General features: G+C 39.8%; 2 protein-coding genes across 6 annotated transcripts; one reads left to right on the plus strand and one right to left on the minus strand.

Annotated features, from left to right (window-relative positions):
• Positions 1-1,247: 1,247 nt before the first annotated feature.
• On the minus strand, positions 1,248-10,592 carry g3bp2a (G3BP stress granule assembly factor 2a). Of its 4 annotated transcripts, none has more exons than XM_054604378.1 (13): positions 10,442-10,592; positions 8,578-8,696; positions 8,411-8,492; positions 7,777-7,950; positions 7,415-7,505; positions 7,187-7,292; positions 6,860-7,040; positions 6,227-6,328; positions 5,657-5,759; positions 5,496-5,555; positions 5,178-5,309; positions 4,924-5,042; positions 1,248-4,471 (listed from the first exon to the last, which is right to left on the minus strand). In XM_054604378.1, exons 2-13 carry the CDS (start codon positions 8,670-8,672, stop codon positions 4,190-4,192), a joined length of 1,527 nt encoding a protein of 508 aa, XP_054460353.1. In that variant the 5' UTR covers positions 8,673-8,696; positions 10,442-10,592; the 3' UTR covers positions 1,248-4,189. The 4 variants fall into 4 exon arrangements, with proteins under 4 accessions (XP_054460353.1, XP_054460351.1, XP_054460355.1 ...); XM_054604376.1 differs by having other exon boundaries at positions 4,915-5,042; XM_054604380.1 differs by lacking the exon at positions 5,496-5,555.
• A 2,166-nt stretch (positions 10,593-12,758) lies between these two features.
• pkd2 (polycystic kidney disease 2) lies at positions 12,759-21,799 on the plus strand. 2 transcript variants are annotated; one of them, XM_054604208.1, is made up of 15 exons: positions 12,759-13,502; positions 14,091-14,204; positions 15,517-15,650; positions 16,352-16,602; positions 16,738-16,962; positions 17,588-17,816; positions 17,906-18,076; positions 18,177-18,358; positions 18,445-18,565; positions 18,668-18,766; positions 19,212-19,333; positions 19,436-19,553; positions 19,676-19,839; positions 20,149-20,296; positions 20,883-21,799. In XM_054604208.1, the coding sequence occupies exons 1-15, from the start codon at positions 13,079-13,081 to the stop codon at positions 21,090-21,092; spliced, it is 2,712 nt and encodes a 903-aa protein (XP_054460183.1). In that variant the 5' UTR covers positions 12,759-13,078; the 3' UTR covers positions 21,093-21,799. The 2 variants fall into 2 exon arrangements, with proteins under 2 accessions (XP_054460183.1, XP_054460184.1); XM_054604209.1 differs by having other exon boundaries at positions 19,679-19,839.
• Positions 21,800-24,781: the final 2,982 nt, after the last annotated feature.

Genomic DNA, 24,781 nt, shown 5'->3' on the forward strand with positions numbered 1-24,781 from the left:
GAAAAAGACTGTTGCTGCTAACATAAGAAACGAGGACCCTCCATGTCAGATTATTCCCATCACTGATGACGCTTTGATTACCACACCTCCACCTGTGATCTGTGTTAATAAACCAGGACAGAAGCCCCCTCCACCTCCACCCAATGTCCTCTACCAACCCATTAGGCCTTATTATGTTCTCCAGTACCCAGTCAGAGGAGGTGCTTATGTACAGCGACAAGATGCCTCCGGTCAGCTTCTTCCACACTCACCTGTTGGTGCATCTGACCCCCTCCGAGCTCCTCGATGGTTCTTGGATCTTCAGAGAGGCCCTCAAAGCAACCCCACAGGAAATCAAAGAGGTCCCCTCCTGGCTCAAAGGTTTGATCCTCAATCAAGTGAAACGTCATCTGAAGAGGATAGTGACAGTGACTGAAGAGATGCTGGAGGATGAGACAGATTAAACCTTTTGATCGTACCACTTGTTAATGAATAACTGTATTAAGAACTCCCACAAATGCATGCAGCTGTTCATTTTAGGTACAATGTGGAGTTGTAATGTTTCTGTTCAACAATTTGTATTACTCACCAAAACAAAGTGTCTCTAACAAGCAGATTTATGCATTTTTTATATCTATTTTTACTAGACTGGAGCCTTCTATCCATTTCCTTTGTAGATGCATTAGTGTGTCTCTTGACATGTTATAACCATATGTAGATCAGTAAAATAACGTACAACCATTGGCTGGCATGTAGCAAACAAAAAGAGGAATTGCTCGTAAACACAACACTCTTTAAAGTTAAATGTGGTCACGATAACCTTTAAAAGGGATGCTGCATCAATTCAGCATCACACTACAAAAGTATTTCCTCACTGCTTGGTAAACACCCAAATATTTCAAAGTTCACACCTCCAGTTTGTAACACAGGATTTGAATTATCAATGTGTAGTGATCAAATTCCAGAGCACAGAATACTTACATCAGACAGGGTAGGAATATCCATGACAATTAGCTGTACTTGCTGTGTTAAGTCTGTGGAGTGTCCCTTTAATTTTAAATACCACAAGTGTAACACTTTCAAAATAAAAATCTGGTTATAACCAAAACTTCAGCTGTCAAATCTGCACCACAGATCAGCTCTTCTACTACAAAACTTGCCGGGGGGGAAAGGGCTGTGTTGTTGGTTTTGGCAAGCTCATTACTGTGTACCAACAGCTTGTTATTTAAATTATCTTTAAAGAAGAAACCTGTAAACATGACAAACGGTATGAGTGGTGCTGATATCAGTAGTTTATTGTATGTTAAGTCCAACACATTCAAAATAGAAAGGAAAAAAGAACAAAAACAAAACAAAAAAAAAGATTCTCCACCTGCAACACTTTTGTACTAGCAACAAGTAAAGGGTAAACACAGTAAAATTAAGATGGCAGCCAACTGTTTACCACACCTGCTAAAGCCAAGAAGGTACTTTTATTTCCATTCAAACGGGACTGGAATGATTCACAATGAGGATCTGCGTTTTTTTCTTTTGAAGATCCTTTAAAGGTTTGGTTTGGAAAAAGGGTGGGAGGGTTGAAAACCTCGGTGAAAAAGGAGAACTATCAAACTGTAAATTTATATCCTCAAACATTTTGCCACCATTGTGAGGTGAAAAACACAAATTGGTCTGAAAGCATGATGGCTCTTCTTCGTCACCCTCTTCATTGACCGTTGCTGTAAAAAGTAGGATTGCAGGCAAGTGCTTAAATTAAGCAATTACCTGACAAATAAACATTCGGGTAGAGGTACCAATCAGAAACTGTCTGTTAAAAACACTCTAGGAGCAAGGGGCGGTCATTTTTTCTGTAATATTTAGTCAAAGACTGATGGTAACAAATTAAAAAGGTCTCTATTGAAAACTAATCTCACATCTGAAAATATTTAATCTCAACTATAAAGGGAGAGCAGCCGGTCTTTACTGTGGAAAACTACATTAAATATGCCATGTCTGTACATCAAATAATGTTTTAACTGCAAGAGAGCAGATATTATTTCATGCGGATAATTTTGTTTTTTTTCACTGCCAGATGAGGAATTTGGAGAGTCTGTGTTCAAAATTACAGATTGTCCCAGAAATGTTGTAAATAGTGCAATACCACCAGACAAGGAAGACCTCATTAGTATATTTGTCCAGAAAAATGCTACATCGATTTTACATCCCATTTCAGTGCAAGATAACAAAAAAAAAAAAAAAAAAAAATGATCTCATGTTTTCCTTTCCAGCTGAAACCAAAAGGTCTTCCCTCCCAACCAAGTGGTAAAAGAAAGCGCATCAGAGGATAAGCGAGAGACGACTAGTATGGCTTTCACATCAGACTTGCCTTGTATGGAAAAAATAAACGAGCACAAATAAGAACAATGAATAATCAGCGTATGAAAATACAAATGCATAAACGGCTAGAAAAGTGAGCACAATTATTCGCTAGTCGGTGGACTGGAACTACGGCCAGCTCACCCACCCACACAGATCATTACAAAATTGTTGCTGAGAGAAGAACAGTCTGACAACTTTTAGGTCTAGGTATTAACCCCGAGTGCTACCATGAGTTGCAAAAACTACGGTCAGACTAAAAGGAAGTTTTAACAGAATCTGAATCAGATTGTTTCCAAACGGCAAACCTTAGTTCACTGAATTATTTTTTGTGTAGAGCTTTGACTTGTTAAACCAGGGAGCAAACATTTTCCCACATTATCTTTAATGTACCTTTTGGGGGGGGGGGCTGGAGGGGGTTGTTCTTCAGATACAGCTCTTAACCATTTAACAACAGAACTGGAGGCACCTATTGTCTCTACAAAACCCAGAACAGACACAATACAAAACAAATGTACAAAACTCACAGCAGATCATCTTAGGTAGTAGAACAGTATGGAAAAAATGAAATATGCACCTGAAAAAAAACAAAAACCTTAAACTTGTGAATACTGCGGTTTCTTTTTCTATATGCTCCCAAAAACAATTCAAATGAGCAGCTCCACATTAAGAGGCAGAATGCCTCGAACCGCTTTGCTCTAGTAAGACTGGAAAAGGTGAAATAGAAGGCACCATTCATGCTTTTATCAAGTCCAGAGAGAAATGAAAATATACACAGAAAACAAAACATACAGTAAACTATGATTTCTGCTGTACATTTATTCTGTTACTCCGCACTTAAGAGAGGAAGGGAGGGAAGGTGTCGTCCATCCCGGTTTTGCGGTCTAGCTGGCAGGGAAAAAGAAACTTGGAATCAAAAGAAAAAAAACTGAGCGAGCCGCCATCATTACCACCACTCTTCTATTGTTCAACTTTGTTTCTTGTGTATCCTTTGTCCCGCCACTCATTTGGTGAAAGTCCAGGATTTGAGCTTTTTTTTATTTTTTATTCGATTTATAAATGAGAAAAAAATATAATGTAGATTTGCTCGTCATCTTGTCCATCCAGCGGTAATTGAAGCTTGTTTTGGGTCATAGGTGTGAAAAGTACATTGGTCACAGCAGACAGGCTGTGAGCGAGGCCTGCCCCGGAAAGTCGTATCGCCTTGAGACAAAACAGGTCTCTCCAGCTGCGTTCCAAGCATTGATGTCAATGTAATACGACAAAAGTACCCATTAGTGCATATTGATGAGTGCATTATGCAAATTTGAAGCAGTGGTCTCTCAAAAAGGAAAAAAGTAAAAGGCAAGCTTTTCCCCTGGAACTGCACAAATTTTGCATCTCACTCTTTTCCAACAGTAACGGGCAGAAAACTACCATATAAAATGTGCAATAGAGGGATTTCGTGAAGCAGCGCCCCAGTTAAGTCAAGGCATATAATCTCTTTTCCAAATGATGGGCTGTATTATCGTAGTTAAAAGTCTTATCAGTCCCTCCTAATGTGGCAGATTACTCCTGGTTGGTTCGCCTTTTTTCCACAAATTTACAAATTAAAGTTTGTGAATTCTTGAGATACCCGAAAAGGACGCTCAGCTCACAACTAATAAGCGCAATTTCTGTTTGCTTATTTTGTTTTGTCTATTTCACAAACAAAGGTTGACAGGCTATGTCACATTCCAAAGCAAAGAGGGAACAAAAAAATAAAAAAATAAAACAAAAACCAATATATACGTTCATACATGAAGATTTCTTTTCGTTAACGAGAACGGTTGAAGATGAAGAACACGGTACTACTTCCACACTGCAGGTGGCGCTGTCCTCAGCGACGCTGGGTTGTGAAGCGACCCTCTCCCTGGCCACCAGAGCCTCTTCCGGAGCCCATGCCGGGTTTGGGGGCCATGCCGCCTCGCGGTGGTGGTCCCCTCCCGTCACGCTCTCGCATCATTCCACTTCCCACGATGCCTCTGGAACCTCCGGGGCCTCGGTCGTTGCGCCTCATGTCCCGACGCTCATCTCCTCCACCACGGGTCTCTCGTTCACGCACCGCCCTCGTCTTCTTCTCCTCCACATTCAGACGCACCTCGCCTCGAAACATGATAGGCTGCAGGGAGAAACGCACGGTCAATACGGGAGAGACTAACAATGAATATTCCCCGAAAACATTTCACAGCCCACATCATTCACTGGTTTGCACACATAACTTTGTCGATCTGTCTCTGACCCCATGTAAGCTCTGCTGTGTCACAATGGTCAGACCTGACAAGTTCTGTGTCCCTGTCCTTTAAACTATGTTGTTCTAAGGCTGCTGGTCTTGTGTTATTTTATTTTTTACTTAATGCTATCGTTGGTCGGAAGATAGCCTTAGAAAATCTGTTACTGACATGACAATGTGAAATTGCATATGTATTATAACAGACAATGGCTTTAGGATATACGAGGTATTTCCTGTGGGGCGTTTTCCCCCTACTTCCTCAAATTACTAGTTGTAAAAATGTGTCACCAAACCACCACCGAATGAAAGTGGGTAATAGATGTAATACATGCCCCTTCTACCTTGGCCCCCAGGATTCTTTGCACAGGATCAGAGTCGTCAAAGACCACAAATCCAAAGTTGGGCAGCTTCCCACCAACGCCCTTGGTGTTGATCCGCAGCTCCACAACATTTCCATAAGCTGCAAAAAAAACGAAGAAAAAAAAAACAGTGTAATTTGAATAATATTAATTCGAACGCAAAAAACAGCTTTGTATAATTTTGCAAGGTTATGGAAAATGCATTAACAAAGTGTTGCTTTTTTGGGGAAACATACTCATGAAGAAGTCTTTGAGCTCGCTCTCATCAATGTCATGTGGGAGGTTGCCAACAAAAAGCTGGTGACTGTCTGGGTATCGGACGATCCGCCTGCTGTCCATTTCACCAGGTTCAGCATCTCCCCGACCACCTGCAGGTCAGAACAACAGGCAGAAAAACACATCAGATCAGCTCACATGCATGATCTGCATCAAAATCCAAGAAAGCTCAATTCTCTGCATCAAGAAAGTGAAAGAGAAATTCTAACTGAGTAGCTAAAGAAATTCTAATACAGGATTAAAGATTAATTTAGCTGTGACTAAAGGGTCATGTTTACCTTTGTTTACAAAACTCAAGTGTGGTTTCCCCGTTTGTGACTCCGAAGATGCAACACCATCTAATTGTGACAGAGAGGTGAAAGCCGTAAGAATATAACAAATGAAAAGCAAGAAAATAAAAAGTGAAGTTCCTAATCTGGGGAACAAGTGTTGGCATTACCAGGCCTGGGACCCCGCGGAGTAAAGGCAGGTCTGTCACGTGTGCGCTGGTCTCTGGACCGAAGAGGGGCAGTCTGTGTCTCCGTCTTGGTTTCAACTCTTGGCTGCATGGGGAAGGGGCGTCCCACAAAAACAAAAAAAAAAGACCACATCAACCATACATCCTTTTCATCATTGCTTTGACATGGTGCGCCAGGGAATCAGTTTAGGTCTCCCCACTTGAGCTGGTTATGCGTTTAGTCTCAAGTCTCTCAAGGCACTTTGCTGCCGTTATTTTTCAACCACCAGAGATTTTAATCATACTGTCGGTTTCTTTATTTTAGGGACTTTGTTTAAAGTGCAAACCCTAATTGTCCTAAACTCTTCACAACAGAAGAAGCGTTGCAAAAAATTACCAGGACACAGTTCTGTCAAAGGGGCTCCATGCACAAATGTCATCTACTGCTGCTGTTAATCATCATCTAATCTTCAATGCAATGTATGACTGAAATAAACACTATGGTGAAAATAGTGACCCATTTTCTAATGTGCTCTGAGGGATCAATTAGAAAAATTGTGAATAGTAGGTTACCTGTGAGCTTGGAGCTTTAACAACATGGGGTGGGATTCCAGAGGAGGCAACTGTTCCGCTGGGAGGCAGGTTTTTACTGGTCACCGAGGCCCACGAGAAAGTCTGTGAAGGATGCAGTAATCATGGGTAACAGCAATAACCACTCAACACCTTACTCTAACATTAGTATGTGCATCTTTGGGTATGTTACTGCCATCCAATAAATCTCTGTTGGATTTGATGACATGGTACTGGACTGTGCATCACAGAATTACTTTTAGTATTTTAAGCAATTTGAGATTCTTGTACTTTATATACATTTTAATTTTAATGTAAAACATTGAATAAATATCAAATCTTCCTCAAGTTGCCAAACATAACAAACAGCATTTTATCTATTTGATGAGTCTTTTTTCTTATTTTATACAGAGGCTAGACCCAGCACTGCACCAGCTCGCTGTGAGTCAGGGCGCTGGGGTTTTTTGCTGGCTGAATTTGAGTTGCTGCAGCAACCTTAAGTTAGGGACAGTCATTTTGGCTCTGCAGTTTAGACACACATACAATCCAGTGAACTCTGACTCCTATGGCCCCTGATAATCTCATTCAAGGAAACCACTGCGAAGTAAACCATAAAGAGAGATACATCCGGCTTACCTTGGGAGGCTCCTGGGTGTTTGGTGGAGACTCCACAGGGACCGGTGACGGGGCTTTCTCCTCCATCTCTTCCAGAACCTTCTCATCTACATCAGGCTTTATCTCCTCTACTTTGGGCTCTGGTTCAGGCTCGGGCTCAGGCTCTGGAGCCGGCTCCTCCATGGGCTCCTCTACTCCATTACTACACGGCACAAATCTTGCGGTCACTTACACAGATAAACTAAGTCTAAAATGTCAAAAATCCTTCATGCAAGATCTTTTTTTCCTAAAAAAAAATGTCAAATACCCAAATATATATTTTTGAGATGTGATAAAGTTTTAGCTTACGCGACAGGGTGAGGTTCGTAATAAGTGGTGCTGTTGGGGCTTTCTTGAAGTGGCTCAGGGGATGGCTGCCTCTCCTCTGGCTCCTCTTCAACTTCCTCCTCTGATTCTAAAGAGAAACAATATGAAAATTATTTGAATCATCACCCTCACATTTAACCATGTAAACATGAACTAAACACTGACCAATAAAAAAAAAAGGTCTGTTTGGGATATTCGTTAATATCTTACCTTCATCAAGCTCAGCTTCAGAGTCGCCAAAAACCTCATCTTCGTAGCGAAAGATGTCATTGTGGACGTAGAACTTGTTCGCCACAGAACCCTAAGGAAATACAACATGCAAGCAGTGTCTCCTTTTTAAAAATGAAAGAAACCTACATTAAATTGAAGGATCATAAAATGTATTTTGCACACATTGGTGACTCAAATTATCTCCTATATCTGTGAGTAATTTCACTCCAGATACCAGCTCTATCCAAAATTTCCATTTCCATTCATTAAGCCAGAAATCATAGCAAGAAATTATTTGCTATTGTTATAGTCACTCAACCTCAATGTCTGTTAATAGTACTAAAAGGTAGAGGGGTACTCACTTCTGGAGCAAGCACGAACGTTTGCATAAACTTCCTCATTGGCTGACCATTGTTTGACAGTTCTCCCAGGACTTGCACCACCACTCCATCACTCAGTGTGGCATGGGCATCCACATGCCTGATCTTTGTGTGGCACTCACTGAAATGCAGGGACATGACCTTCTTGTGGATTTCCTAAGAGATACAGAGAAAGTGGATAACCAGAAAAATTAATCAAGACAAAAGGAGAGGACAAATTTGTCAAAATGATCATCATTTTGTAAATCAAAAGGTATTTCCATGATATAAAATGTGATTTCCATTAATATCAAGAATTTGGCAGTTAGCAACTTTACTTTCACATTCCTTACTCAGCTCAACCCTGAAATCAGGGAAATGATGTATATGTTTTATGTCTAGCTCCATTTTGGTCAGACCCAAGCAACTGATAAATGTAAATATAAGCTGTTACAAAAAGGCTTTTTATATGATTTGACAAACCTGTCAGCATTGTTTCTTCCTACATTTAGTCATTTCTAAAATGCTGACAATCATATTATTTACAATGTCCATGTTCATTTTCATAAAAAAAAAAAAAATTACTACTTCACCACAGTGCATAATATTGTACCATATTTGGGGCCAAATCACCTACCGCTTGCCCGTACACCGCTTCCGCCAGCTTCCCACTCGGGTCAAGTCCTCCATGAACATAGGAAGAATTCCTCCCATAAAACCTAATGGCACAACAATAGGAAAGTTAAACAGCATTACCAAACACCTACAAAATGATTGTCTTCCACATGACATTTTGGTAGTTACCTGTGCAGGAAATCTGGTGCCTTGTTTAACAGTGTGTAATACTGCCTCACAAACTCCCGCCCTACAAGCAGGGGACTTGGCTTCTCCATCACCATTTCTTTGGTAAACAATATTAAGTGCTGAAACAGAAGATAAACAAGGAATTAATTGTAATAATGAGATCTATAAATGTAATACACACACACACAAACTCAGTTGGCAGTTTATTAGGCACAATATATATATTTAAAAAATGTAGTAGTTTTTTTTTTTTTTAGAAGAGATTGGACTTTTTGGTCGTTTTAGAGGATGAAGTGTAAGGTGCTGGTGAATTGTGTTACATTATATTGAGGAGGTTTTCTAAGATTTAATCTTAATATAAACATCTCCAACATTTTAACTTTCATTAAGGTTAGATTTGTTGCAAGCTTTTGTATAAGACTGTAATCATCTGGCTCGGCTTACCTAACGAATTGGCAACTGAGTGCAAGATGTGACTTGGAAAACTAGCTCAATGCAAACGTCATGTGAAATATTTAAGAAAGACCATTTTGGTAGTCGTGAAGATTTGTTGTACAAACAGGTAAACAACAGAGGCGTTTGAGTAGCAAGTAACTTAACAGGAAGTACAAAGGTAAATCACGTCTCCTTTTCAAAAGAACGACGTTTCACTTTTTGTGTCTCATTAAGGCCATGTTTCAGCAGACCCACATCAATCATAAAGCAGGAACAAGACAGATGACTGGTAAGCTAGCTCGCTAACACACAACTGCGCCATCACGTCCATCCAATGAGACAAAGAGGGAAACCGGCTGTACATTAAAAAAAAAAGGGGGGGAAGTGATTGATGCAGGTGTTTGAAGTTTGGCAGCAGAGAGAACGAACTTTACTCTGATTAAATCCCTGTTTAAACAGTGCATCATATGAGTTACACACATGCGTGAACCCCTTTGTAGAAAAGTGGCCTACTGTACGAGTGAGGCCCTTCATGTCCATGCTAACAACATTTAGTCTTTGCCCTCATCTGTCGCATGAATATCAGCCAAACGACGTCACATATTCATCATTATTATTGTAGGTTCCTGTGCTATAAACTGCCTTCCTACACTGTCAGCTAGATCAACCCTTTTCTACACTACAAACCCACGGACGGGACAGACTCTACTCTACCGCCGGCCTCTTTGCTGTCATCTTAAAATGGCTAACAGCTAACGTTAGCCCCGGCGAACACTGCTAGCTAGCTGGTTAGCTAACATTAGCTTAAGCTAACTTGTGGCGTCGTCGTTTTTTCCTTCAGCCTGCTTACACATTTTTTTTTTTCCCAACCCAGGAGAAACATATATCAATAAACACACCGTCACTGTGGATAAACACGGACAATGGACAACAAACAAGGCGTCACGTTGCTGTGACATAAAACAAACACAACGTGGTTTCTCGCTGGTGGAGAGCGGGGAAAACCACGGACACACAGCCGTCCACGGCAGGACGACCAAGCTCCGCACCGGACACAGCTCGCTTATGACCGGTTGTATCCTAGTCGACACAACTCGTAGGTGATATAAAGTTGCCTCAAACTTTTACATAACCCCCCCCACACACACACACACACCTAGCATCGACTGTCAAACCATCAGCAGCGCTATGCTAGCTCACAGAAAACAAAAGGAGGGCAGATTTCACCAGTTTAATCGACACTCGTGATCTGTAACTAAACATCTAACGTGGGCGTTCTGTCTAGTAACGGGATGCCTGGCTACATGGCAGCGTTGTACGACGACTACTACGAGGGAGCAGTCGTGGTTTGGACCAGCGTGAGACAATGCAGCAGCTAGCGTTAGCCTGTTAGCCGTCTCATAGCTTAGCTTAAAGGAGGCTCACTTACCTTGTGAAAGTACTATCTATGTAGACAGAATTATGTTTAATAAATATATCTAGTAGAGTCACCGGCTGTAAACTGCTCTGAACTGTCCCGGCGTAGCAGTGACGTTTCCCTCGCTCCACTAACTAGTTTATGATCTCTGCTGAGCCAGAGATTGCAGATTTAAAGTGATAGGTTCTATTTATTGTTTTACCCCTGCAATCCGGGGCAGGGAACCCCCATCACGGAGATTCAGCCAATGGACTGTTTACACTAGGCAACATACATTATGACGTCACACAAATAACCCCGCCCCCCCACGAACTTTCTGTTAAGGTTGGCCCAGAAATAATTGACACGAATGTACTGGTATTGGACATAAAATAAGATCAGATAAGATAAAATAAGATAAGATAACATTTTTAGTCCCGCAGCGGGGAAATTTATAGGATTACAGCAGCATAGAGGGTAGTGCAAACAAGAGACATAGTAAAAAGAAACAAGATCAAAATAAGTATTATAAATAAGCAAATGAGCAATAAAAAACATTTAAGAATAGTAAAGAATCCACAGTAACTGAAATATTATATATACAGACAGAAACTATTATAACTATTGTATTGCACAGTGTATTAGTGTCGTGGGGTCTACTGGGAGCAGAGCTTGTTCTGCTTCCATTGGAGCTTTTTTGTTTTTCTCTTTTTGATTTATGACTTCAAGACCATCCTCGTTCATTTTTCTCGGAGTCTGCACTCTGTTAACTGTCAGTTCTTGTTTTATCAATTCACTCTGTTGTTGTTAAAAGAGAATGCATGTACAGCCAACCTGATGAAATAAATAACAATAGGCTGACAAATCAGCAACAGCATGGAGAGAGAGAAAGAGATAAGACACAGAACCCACTGAGACCACACAAGGAAGTAGGCCACTTAGAGGTTGTGGTTTTACACAAAGATGTGGCGTGTTATAAGATGACAGTATGAGCAGGGGATGTATAGGAAGAAGGGGAATATAAGCTATTTAATCAATAGTGACCAATAGTTTAGTTAAAGAGGTCTTTTTTTTCTTCAAAAGTGGTCAGTGGTGGATATTAGACAGACTGTCATGTCTCAATAGGCTCCATGGAAAAATGATATATACACATCACTTACTCCCAGAAGCTTGATCAAAAAAGAGTGCTTTGATGCAAATGTACATACATGCAAGAGTGGGATTATTCTTGATGTTTACAATAGTCTTGTCACTACTGTAGGCCTAGCTTTATCAAGTCTGGATATTGAGCACCACCAAGTGGTCAAAAAAACTTTGTGTTTTGACTTTTGGTAATGTCAGACTAAAAAACAGAGTAAGGCACACCATTCTTTTGCCATCATTTTGAAAACAAAGTTCAAACATAAGTATTCTTACAACATTCAATGAAATAAAAATAAATACAGTATAACAGACACTTTTCTGTGTTTTGCTGCTCTGATAAAAAGAAGAGTGATACAGTACCAGTCAAAAGTTTGGACACACCTTCTCATTCAACTACTTTGAAGAATGTAAAATATAAAACATATTCTGGTTTGTTGAGCATTTGTTTGTTTACCACATAATTCCATATGTGTTCCTTCATAGTTTGGATGTCTTCAATATTAATCCACAATGTAGAAAAAAAAATTAAAATAAAGAAAAAACATTGAACGATAAAGGTGTGTCCAAACTTTTGACTGGTACAAAAAATGATCTCATGATGAATGTACATCAGCAAGTAACTGTTTTCTGCTAACAATTTAAACAATGCTTTATTCAAAAAAACTTTATTCAAGAAAAAGTGAGGAAAAAAACACATCATCGTGAAGTTGTGGTTTTATCCTCATAACAACATCTAAAAAAAACAAAAAAAACATTCATTGCATAGCCCCCTTGGGTTGGTTTCAAATGAAGACACGCTCCTTATTAGTGAACTTCTCGTAGGCCTCGATGCACTGTTGCCATGACAACCGTGGAGCCAAACACACAGCGGTTACGTAATGCCAACGTCTACATCCATCTTACTATTTTTACTAACACTTTAAAGTAAAAGCGAGGCTTATTGGTCGTGTTAAAAGGCCTCAGAAGACTCTAAAAAAACACTTCCAAAGACAATTATAACTTTAGGAAAAGTAATTCACACACTTTACCAATCAACAAAAACAAGCAAAAAAATATTAAAGATGTATATTCAAACAATCTAAGAGCACTTGGAATAAATGAACCCAAAGTATGTGTTAGAAAATAAAAAAAAATGTCTTTTTTCTGCGACGCCATGACTTATCCCGGAGAAATGAGAAAGAGTTCTTCTAGAGGAACAGTTGCAGAACAAGATGGCTGTCCTGGGGAGGAGAGGCTCTTTCTCCCTCCACGTAAAAACGGCCTTTTAACGCAGCCGTCGTCATGTGAAAGGCTCATTAGGCGATAGCTCCGACAGCTCGTAGGGGACGACTTTACACGCGTTAAAGGCGTCGCTTTGTCGGGGAGGACGTCGTGGTGTTTTGAGACGGAAGGTTTTCCTGACGGGTTTAATGGTGTCTAGATGAGTTATGGTCTAACTCCACAAGTGTGTCAGAAGTTTTTGCGTTTTTTTGCACAACGTTTAACTCTTGCGTTCACATGCCCCGCACGACATAGAGACAGAATAACATGAGCTCAGCCCGAGTCAGACCGCAGCAGCCACCGCAGAGCCAGACGGGCAGGGCGCCGCAGAGACTGGACCCGGGAGAAGGGATCGAGATGGAGAACATCCAGCATCAGGATCTGGGGCTCGGGGGAGTCATAGGCACCCCGTCCCCTCCGTCGAGACAAGCCTGGAGTCGGGACAACCCCGGGTTTGAGCCCGAGGACGAGATTATGGAGGCAGACTGGCCTCCGGCGAGTCCCGGGAGGAGGTCGGTGTCCACGGCCTCCAGCAGCAGCTGCAGCAGCGGCCTGGGCAGCTACACCGGAGCGGGCAGCAGCACCCACATCACCCGGGGAGGACTGTACCCGACCCCGACTGTGGATGCCCGGCAGCAGGACAGGCACGACCACCGCAGCTGTATGAAGCAGATACTCCAGAAGATCAGAAGTTAGTCACTCACTTTATGCTTTGTAAACTTCATAGAAAAAAGTGTGCGTGTGTGTGTGTGTGTGTGTGTGTGTGTGTGTGTGTGTGTGTGTGTCTATATATATATTTATAGTATAGCCATCAAACTAAAAGGAGAGCTTATATTAAACACACCTTATCTTGAGCAATATAACATAGGTCAAACAAATTCCAGTAATGTAAGATAAAAAATAATAATAAAGAGACCATTTAAGTACAATTAAGTGAGAACAAACAGGATAAAGTATTTCATTAAAGTGTGTCTTAAGAAGACATTTTACCAAATCTTTTTTTTCTTGCAATCTCTCCATAAATCACAACACATTTTCTGAGGTCTGTGTTCTAATGTTTATATGTGTGAATCCCTAGTGTAGCATGTATTTCTGCTGTTTCTATCTCCATAGCAAATTTCCCCACTGTGGGACTAATAAAGGATTATCTTATTTTATAGATAAGTCTTTGGCAGAATATTCTGTACGTTTTACATCAGTATTTATGTAATCATGCCTCCCTGTATTACTGTACAGTACATGCTAATGACCTGTTGAATTGTTGTTTTTTTCATTACAGTTCTGTGGGGTACAGAGCTGATGGAGGACAATGACAGCAGTCGAGAGAGGTATCTCAGGAACGTACTGAGGGAGATGATTACATACATCACATTCCTCATCACTATTTGTATCTGTAAGTAAACACTCAAAAAGCCTGAAAAATGACATGAGATTTATGAACAAGGCCGGTCGTCCGGAACGGTCGTCAGAGAAATACACCTGACAGGAATAAGGTTTCTGCCAAGGCATTTTAAAACTAAACTGATGTTTAGGTGAGTAACCAAAATAGGGGGAAAAGTTCTAGCAAAGTCTTAAACTGTGTCCCAATTCCACTCTTCATGCAAATTCTTGTTTTTATTGGGTGTGTAGTTGGTTGTTTGTTTACGCTGGAAATAGTGCAAAAGTAGGTATTCTCAAAACAGTTGGTATGCATATGAAACCAGCTTGATTTTTGAAGCAGCAAAACATTTTAATAAATTGTTCATGGTGATGCGACAGATCTTAGAAGATCTTAGAAAAACAAAAACAAAGTATTAACCCATTACATAATTTCCTGTTAGTTCAAGACAGTATGATTCCTTGTTTAGTAACTGAAAAAGTATACTAAAACATAACGTTTACATACTGGGCAATAGGACATGTGGTGTAAACATAGCTTTAGTCACATTGTTTAAGGATCATGGCCTAAATATGTCTAACATTTGAGGACATATCTATAAAGTAAAATATAAAGTAGTACCTTAAATGTTAGTCCAGGACTGAAGTGAATTGACAGTTGATCCAAGTGACTCAGAGAAAGCACTTTAAAATATGCCGACCTGGGCACCTTTCTTGTAGCTGAAAAGTTATTTTCCAAGCTCACAGTGTATGCTTAATGGTTTTGGCAGCTGAAAATCGAAACTCTTACACTCATCAGGGGGCTTAGATTCCAACAGCAGCATACATTTGATGGGCGCTTTTTGGGATGGTAAAAAAATGTATGGAAATCCCAAAGTTAAAATGTATGGGATGAGAAAAACTTGTGGTAACGTTTTTCTACTCTTTTTTTGCTGCGATGAAAAATGCCAAATTACGGTTTAGGGTGGATCAGGAAATGGTTTTCTGGCAGACTGGTTTAAGGCATTTTCTGCCAAGCAGAGCTTGACTATTAAACACAGTTTCCAGAGCTGCTCCCTGATGATTACTGAATGCTACAGAGAATAGTAATGCATAGGTGAAACACAATTAAGTTTAACCTAATGTTAAGTTTATTTTCTGTTTCTTCAAGACTTTGCATCGTCATACCGCGATGTAAAGCGCACATTGATATAAACAAAAAGCATTCACTCTCTGTTAATTCTTCTGTTTGTCACTGTAAGAATCATTAAGGGCTTGTAATGTAGCTAAAGACAATGGGGAATATCACTTTCAGTAATGGTTGTTTTATGTTGTGATTTGCTCTGCAGTGACTTATGGGATGGTGAGTGCCAATATGTACTACTATACCAAAGTCATGTCTCAGCTTTTTTTGGACACTCCGCTGTCTGCCGGGGACCCTTCCTCCTTTAGAAGCCTCTCATCCATGGATGACTTCTGGAAGGTAAAATGCAAAATCTTAGAAAATTTTGGAAACTGAAATATCTTCTATCTTAGACATAATTTGTATCACTGTGTTACATCTTGTGAAAATAAGCTTCTGCACATATAGGTTGGATGCAAGTAGACATTTTTAGAAAATACACATATTTTCTATTTGGCTTTATATTTACAATCCTCTCATGTGACTTGCAGCAAGAATAAAATTAGTGAATATCCAAAAATGTCTAAATACTCCTTAAATTAAAGAAAGTTTCAGTCTACAGAACTTGATCAGGGCTTAATGTATAATAATGCCATCAAATAGAGCACATTTGTGCTTTTTAATGTGAGCACACATGCAGGTCACACAGTTTTAGTTCCATTTAAGTACTTTTCAATACATTTCAGTGAAAATTTGTATCACAAGTAAAACAAGGGAAGGAAATATTGCTTCAGCATTGGTAAAAAGTGCAGCACCTATAACCCCTAAACACCAACTGTGATCAGAAGCTGAGCTATGTACAATACACATTTGTGTCTTGATTTATTAATAATAAACTTCACAATGTGTGCTGTAGAATGGTTGATGATTGCAGGCATTTTTGGTGATAAACAGAGACAAAAATTGAAATCACCATAATATACCTTCAGGGTATCTCTCTTTTCTGAATGCCTCAGTCTTGCCTCTTCTGTGTCGTAATCCTGACTGTCCTACACTAACAGTTCACAGAGGGACCTTTCCTCAACGGCATGTACTGGGAGGTGTGGTACAACAACAAGAGCCTTCCAGAGAATCAGAGTCTCATCTACTACGAGAACCTCCTCCTTGGGGTGCCACGGCTCCGGCAGGTCAAAGTCCGAAACGAGTCCTGCTCCGTCCACGAAGATCTGAGAGACGAGGTTCTGGACTGCTACAACATGTACACCCCAACCAACGAGGACACGTCCCCCTTTGGCCCCAAAAATGGAACCGCGTAAGTCCATGCATTTATTTGGATATCGTTCAATTATATTATATTATCAGTTTTAAAAGGAGGCTAGATCTGTATCAAATGTATTACACTAACAAATGTCTACATCCTAATTATTTTCTTTCGGTTTCCTCTTAGTTGGGTGTTTACAGCAGAGAATGACATGAATGGGAGCAGTTATGTAGGCCAGATATCTAAATATGGAGGAGGAGGATACCACCAAGACCTGTCTCGTACTAAAGAGGAGTCAGCAGCCCAACTGCAGTTTCTCAAAGACCAACTGTGGTTGGACAGAGGCACCAGAGCGGTGTTTCTCGACTTCTCTGTCTACAATGGGAACATCAACCTTTTCTGCATCGCCAGGTAAGAATCTTAAATCACCACATCTATTTACAATGTTATCTCTAGGTTTCAGATTTACTGACATGGTATGGAATACAAAGAACATACAATAGTGACAGAACAATGGCAGCTTTTTACATTTAACATTTGGTTTATCCATCATTGAAAAGATAAAAGGTTTTGTGTTTGCTGCAGAAAATTTGCAGTTGAAAAACTCATAGTGGGTATCTTCCTAGCTCCTTGATTTTTTTTATTCTTCGATTAATCTTAGGAAAAAACTCAACATCATAAAATGCACATGACAATTTCAAAAGTTGTCATCTTCACATTGTTTCCACTGTCTGACAAACATATCCTAATCCAAAGATATTCAATTTATAAGAATAAGAAACAGAGAAAAGTTACAATACAATAATGAATGTTTGGTATTTCTGCTTGATAACTGACATAAATAATTCATTAATTATCTAAATTGCTGTGAAATTTCTGTCAGTTTAAAAGACAACAATTCGAAAGCCACAATTAATATTTTGGGGTAAAGTACAAATTATTTTGTGAAATAAATTAATACCTCTTCCTTGCTATTTTATTTTGTTTCTTTATTTACATAGCCGTGCTTTATTATTTTAATCTATGCATTTGTCAGGTTGTTGGTGGAGTTTCCTGCTACTGGTGGGGTGGTGACCTCCTGGCAGTTCCAAACAGTGCGTCTGATACGATATGTGTCCAGCTGGGACTACTTTGTGGGTCTGTGTGAGGTGGTGTTCTGTATATTCATCCTCTACTACATGGTGGAGGAAGTGCTGGAGATCCGCATCCACCGCTTGCATTACTTCAAGAGCCTGTGGAACTGTCTGGATGTCCTCATTGTCGTGGTGCGTATCACAGTAATTAATGTAATTTCATAATCATTTAAAAAAAGACTGACTGAGTTTGTTGTTTTCTTTGTCTGCTCTTTCTTCAGATGAGTGTTGTTGCCATTATTATGAACGTAACCAGAACAGCCATGGTTGGCAACCGTCTGAAAGGCCTGTTGGAGAACCACACTGCTCACCCTAGTTTTGAGGCTTTGGCGAACCTGCAGATCCAGTTCAACAACATGGCTGCAGTCATCGTCTTTTTCTCCTGGGTCAAGGTACAAATCTTTTCTCTTTGGTTCATACTCAGTCCTAAACCACCATAGGGGAGAAACCAAATACTGTACTACAGATCGATAATTTCTTAAATTTTTGCAGCTTTTTAAGTTCATCAACTTCAATAAGACCATGAGCCAGCTGTCCGGCACCATGTCTCGCTGTGCCAAGGACCTTGTGGGTTTTGCCATCATGTTCTTCATCATCTTCCTAGCGTATGCTCAACTAGCCTACCTGGTGTTTGGAACCCAAGTCAACGATTTCAGCACTTTCCAAGCCAGCATGTATGTAATTCAAAGTTAAGTTCCCACATGTTAAAAAACATCTGATGTTTTCCTGTTGTTAAAAAATGTTGTTTCTGTTTGTATAGATTTACCCAGTTCCGCATCATTCTGGGAGACTTTGAGTTCTCAGAAATAGAGGAGGCAAATCCAGTGCTTGGACCCATCTACTATACAACCTTTGTCTTCTTCATTTTCTTTATCCTCATGGTGAGTACGGATTAGTCATCTGTTGTGTTGAACTTTCCTCATGTTGTTTACATAAACCCCCTCACTAACAAAAGAACACCTATTCTCATCCTCTCTGTATAGAACATGTTCCTGGCCATCATCAATGACACATACTCTGAGGTGAAGGCCGACATGTCACAGCAGAGGTCTGAGATGGAAATGACGGATCTCCTTAAGAAGGTATTGAACTACATATATCATTATTTTTGTCTAGGCAGATTAAATCCGTTAAATCAACAGTAGCAGCCATGGCAATAATGACAGGACCGCTCTGGAAGTTTCTCCAAATATTGCAATTTTTCGGTCTGGTTGTATCTACAAAGAATCAGTTATTGGGAAAATGTTATTAGGAAAGATATCAGACAAGAATACGAATATTAGAGCATGTCACGGTTTTCTCAAGGAAGTGCAGCCATTCGTTGGTTTCCCTGGAGCTTGATATATTTAATAAAACGTAAATAATTTCTTCTGATTTGAGTCAAGCCTCAAGTTGACAGCAGGAAGCCCTGAATTTAGCATCTGATCCTGGGAACATGTTTGCTAGTTTATGTGTAGTTTTGTTATTACTTTAAACTGATTTATTTAGGTAAATCCAAATTTAAGTTTAATGACCCCTCTCTCTCAGGGCTGTAACAAAGCTTTGATGAAGTTGAGACTAAAGAAGACGGCAGTAGACGACATCTCCGACAGTTTGCGTCAGGCCGGGGGAAAACTGAACATTAATGAACTCCGGCAGGATCTTAAAGGGTGAAGAAAACTTCAAATAATGCTAAAAGCTATTAACTTTTATTATTGTATTATTTCAATGCTACGTGTCCTGAGAGTGTTTTGATTGTTTTCTGACCTCAGAAAGGGCCACACAGACGCAGAGATTCAGGCCATCTTTGCCAAGTACGATCACGATGGCGACCAGGAGCTGACGGAGCATGAACACCAGCAGATGAGAGACGACCTGGAGAAAGAAAGAGTGAGTGACGATGCCAGCAGCAACACATGGAAAAAAACACAACACACCTGCATGTATGTGGTATTTTACGCTCAGCAAAAGCAACACTGCAGATGTTCAGTGTGTCTCTGCTCGCTTGCCAGGAGGACTTGGATCTGGAACGCAATTCGCTGACTAGACCCAGCAGTGGGCGGAGCTTTCCTCGCACACAGGACGACTCGGAAGAAGACGATGATGAGGATAGCGGCCATAGCTCTCGTCGTCGCGGCAGCAGCTCAGGGGGTGTCTCCTATGAAGAGTTTCAAGTGTACGTAGCTTTTATTATTATACAATAACTTACATGCAGGTTAACCAATACTAGATTTTTTAAAACCAATATTTATATTTTTGTATACAAAGTCAGATAATAATATATATTTTTATACATTTAGAGGATTCCTACTGAGCACGACATTTAACAGCCTATACTTTACAAATATAAACTTGTCAGTGCTTACATGGTAGTCAAACTATGAAATGGAGATATTTATTTTCTAAATTACCTCAAATGTATCCGTAATTTCATGTTGCTTATGGGCAATAATGTAAAGGGAACTAACGTCTCTCTGTTTCTCAGGCTGGTGAGACGTGTGGACAGAATGGAGCACTCAATCGGCAGCATTGTGTCCAAAATAGACGCTGTGATTGTGAAGTTGGAAACCATGGAGAGAGCTGTGCTCAAAAGAAGAGATGTTCTGGGCAGACTGCTGGACGGAGTCATGGAGGTGAGATGCTTTGGAGACACAGTCAGAGTGAATTTAGTGAATTTTCATACATAAGGTGGCCAGAAATAGAACTCAAAACACATGAATCTGTTGATCCATATCTGCTGGATCTGTTAATGGGCAACTGATTACTAGTCTGCAATATCAACTTAAAAGGTGATGTCAGTGGTTTGTTTACAGATTGTTTCTGCTGCCCCCAAGTGGCCCAAAAAAATCTGTTATTGCAGGTTTAAGTAGCTGGTTTAAGCCACCTTTCTTCAGTGACTCGACTTCTTAAATGCATTACCAAACACAGCTTCTGTAATCGTGGAAAGGAAAACCTGATTTCCTCAGCTGGATTTATCTTGGAGAAAGCATATTTCTTTGTAAATCTTACATCATTAATACAATTAACATTAATAAGGCATGTTGCATAAATAAGTTGGGCGTCTGAGAGAAATGGGAATACTGTCCTGCTGCATTGACTGTGTATGCAGATCTACAGTAATCAGGTTAAAAGAGTTCACATTGTCAGATAACTTATGTAACCTGGTTTCTTGTGTGCATGTAAAGAAGCCGTAAGACTTTATCTGTTGTCGTCTGTCAGGATGAGCGTCTGGGACGGGACACAGACGTCCACAGTGAGCTGATGGAGAGGCTGGTGAGGGAGGAACTGGAGCGCTGCGAGTCTGATGATGTGGTCTCACAGGTCAGCCACCAACAACCCGCCACTCCTGTCGGCCCCCGGCCCCGTCCGTCCTCTTCCCTTTCCAGCGACGGCCTCGACATGACCACAAACGGGAGCAACCATGTGTGAGGACTTGGCCCGGTGAAGGATATTCCACACTGGCAAAAAAAAAACTCTCTAGTGGAAATATCCATGAAGCGGAACAAGAAACCAAGACAATATTTTATGAGGGAACTACAAAGGAGGTGACAAAATCAAACGCAGTTCACCTCAAATACTTAAATGCACTGAAAGTGAGTGAGGTTCTCCTCTGAGACATCTAAATGTATTCACTAAAGCTATTATCAAGTATTACTTAAACAGGATGATGAAATATAAAAATGTGGAAGAATAACAAAGGATTTACAGTTCAGTGTTACATCACAGTATTAGATACAGTATTGGATATAATACACCAGCCTGCATTCATACTCAGTTGTAAAGCGTATGATTTTATTATTCCATGAGAAATATGCTCACCTGCTTTTGATTACTGTATCCACACATTTACACAAATACCAAAAATGTATTTCTGTTAATTATTGTTTGCATAATTTTAATACAAAGTAGGTACAAGTGTGGCACATTCTGTCATATTTACTTATCCTATGTACATCAATTAAGCTTCAAATTAAATAGCTTATCTTATTATGATACATATTGTAACTTAAAACAAACTTCGATTTGGAGTGCATCTAATGTTCATGGGAAACCCATGCATTTATTATTTTTCTCTGTGCCTTACATTTTTTACAATCTATTTCTTTTTTTAATCTGTTATGCCAAATAAAGTGTTATTAAAAAAATAAGTTTGTTTTATTTTTAGCGCTTTCTCTGGCTTGGATTATGATTATTTTTAAGTGACAAATAAACAACCATAATTATGACTCATTAACCAAATGTATAACACATTATCGACCTTTTAATACATATTAAAACAATTTATACCACATGCTTTATATATTAAGGATGAGGTTCTCAATCACTATTGTTCTTTGGTTTCCTTCAGACTATATCTGCAGTTTATTGAATGGAAATGTTATTTGATATTATCACATTTCCTTTCTTGCATATGCTTCAATTGTAGATAGATTAAAATTTTAAAATAATGCCCCATTAAATATCTAATTTATGCCCCAAGATATTGATAACTATTTAATGCAACAATTTATATATGACTGTAAATGTACAACAGAGGAATCCGTTCAGAAATGTGACCTGCTGATGTTCAAATAATGTACTAAACGATTAAAGTATTCAGTAACACTATTTTATGGATAATCCCTAATAATCTTGAACTGATCATGAAAGAAATGCAAACCTTTTTTTATTTCAGTTACTGTATTTAGCTGCATTGAGTTTGAAATTAGCTGTTTATTTCCTTGAAAGCATCTTAATTTAAATCAAGGAAAATATCTTTCCTATATCATGATTCATGTATTATTGTAAACATTATTCTTTATGTTGAATTGAATTTTAACTTGTAATTAAATATCACATTTGTGCATGTTCAGATGACCTGCTTTGCACAGACAGCACTAAATTACTTGTGGTTACACTCGCAGTTAATTGGATTTTACAGATTTGAACTGTACCAATAAACACTGTCAGATTACAAAATTATATTGTTCTTTCTGTAAAACATCCCTGGAAATTATTAGGAAACTAGGCACCCTTAATAAAAGCATTGGCAAGTAGCCTTTTCTACATGATTATTACCCAAAACTCATCAAACAATCACATACCTTTGACAGAATAACTGTAGTTAAAAACATTAAAACACACTGCACTGAAAAAAAACAAAGTACAATGTTACATGAAAATGTTTATACATGTTTATAAAAGCAGTATCATAATATAAATCGGTGGTATTTTTACTATAGCCGGTGATTTTTCATCAAACAGTGCTCAGATCTGTTTTACCTAGATTCCACTAGCATTCCCACATCCCCAACAGAGGAAACAACAGCCTGGACCATGTTTACATAAATATTCCTGGCAGCTACAAAGCACTCCCATATTTCCCTGCTTTTGCTGCCCACCTTCTACCAGCTGATTAATCTGGCCAAACCATCAGAAAACAAACAGTTTAATTGTAGACAGATGAAGCTACAGACTGTGCAGACTGGCACATGTTCAGGGATGTAGCCACCCAGGAGAACAACAATCTTAAGGAATATACATCCACAGTGACATCATATATGTTGATGATGTGGTGACCACAAAGACAAATAAAATCAGTCCCGAACCAGAAAGCCTGGATGAATGGAGAGGTGAAGACACTATCCAGAGCCCAAACAGCTGCTTTTTGATCAGGTGACAACGAACGCATCACTGGAACAAGGTGGAAAACGCGCATCAAAGAGGCAAAGAGGCAAAGCGGAGGCGACAAGAAAGACTTTAACACCAACAACACTAAAAATATGTGGCAGGTGACCCAGAATGTTACAGGTTACAAAGGCAGTATTGCCCCAATCATGTGTTAGGTCACGTTGCTAGATGAGCTCAACACCTTTTATGCTCACTTTGATCTCCTCAACAAAGAGTCAGCTGTCAAGTCTGCCCTGTTTCTAAAGGACTGGCCACTGTCAGGATCCACAGTGCAAGAAAAACCCAGATGAGAGTGATTATGAGCTGGTGGTCATCACTGACATTTTCAACATATCACTGTCACAGGAGAGTGTTTTCCCACATGCTTCAAGAGACCCACCATGATCCCAGCTGACCTGAACCCTCACCAGTCTGCATACAGAGCCAGCAGATCCACAGAGGATTCTGTCTCCACTGTTCTCCACTCAGCCCTCACTCATCTTGAAAATAACAACACCTTGTTGATTTTAGCTCAGCGTTCAAGACAATCTCCCCCATGAAACTGATTGATAAATTTAGCAATCTGGGTACCTAGTACCTCACTCTTCACTGGTTATTGGACTTTCTTACAAACAGATCTAATTGGCACACACACCTCCTCCACTCTGGTATTGAACACCAGAGCCCCCCAGGGCTCTTTGCTCAGCCCCCTCCTGTTCACGCTGTACAACCACAAAATTCCATTGCCAAATTCTTCTAAACTTCTACAGAGGAGCAATGAAAAGCATCTAGACTGACTGGACACATTAAGAACTGGCATGGGATCTGCACGGTCTCATGACAGGAGGGCTCTACAGTGGGTGATTCAAACCGCCCAGAACATCATTGGTATCCATCTACACGGCATTAGTGATATTATTGACAAGAGGTGCCTGCAAGAGCCCAAAGGATGTTATAAGACATTACCAAGACCAGCCACGGCCTGTTCACCATGCTGCCGCAATATAGAAGTATCAGCTGCCGTACCAGCAGACTTCAGAGTGGCTTCATTCCTCAGGCTGATTGACTCCTAAACTCATCCTCCACCTTTGACATATATGATAGTTTTGCATGTTTGTGTGTTTTCTTATGTATCAAAATTGGACTACAAACTGCATTCTTTTGTGCAACCCTGTGTTGCACAATGACAATAAATAAACCTTGAAATGTTAAATGTAGGCTTTGTATAGAAATTTTCTTTGGAACAATAGAAAAGTTTAACACATACTATCTATGAGATGTAATCACTACAATCTACATTTATAAATAACCAGTGATCAGTTAATAACAAGTGTAATTTGGAAACTGTACAAAAGCTGAAGAGTCAAGACTACTGTGTTATAACAGTTCTGCAAAAAAAGCATAGCCTGGTTTTAAAATAATGGAGCGCTTGTTTGCACCCAGGTCAAAATAGTCCCACAGCAGCTATT

The sequence above is a fragment of the Anoplopoma fimbria genome, chromosome 9 (assembly GCF_027596085.1).
Source record: "Anoplopoma fimbria isolate UVic2021 breed Golden Eagle Sablefish chromosome 9, Afim_UVic_2022, whole genome shotgun sequence".
Lineage (NCBI taxonomy): Eukaryota > Metazoa > Chordata > Actinopteri > Perciformes > Anoplopomatidae > Anoplopoma > Anoplopoma fimbria.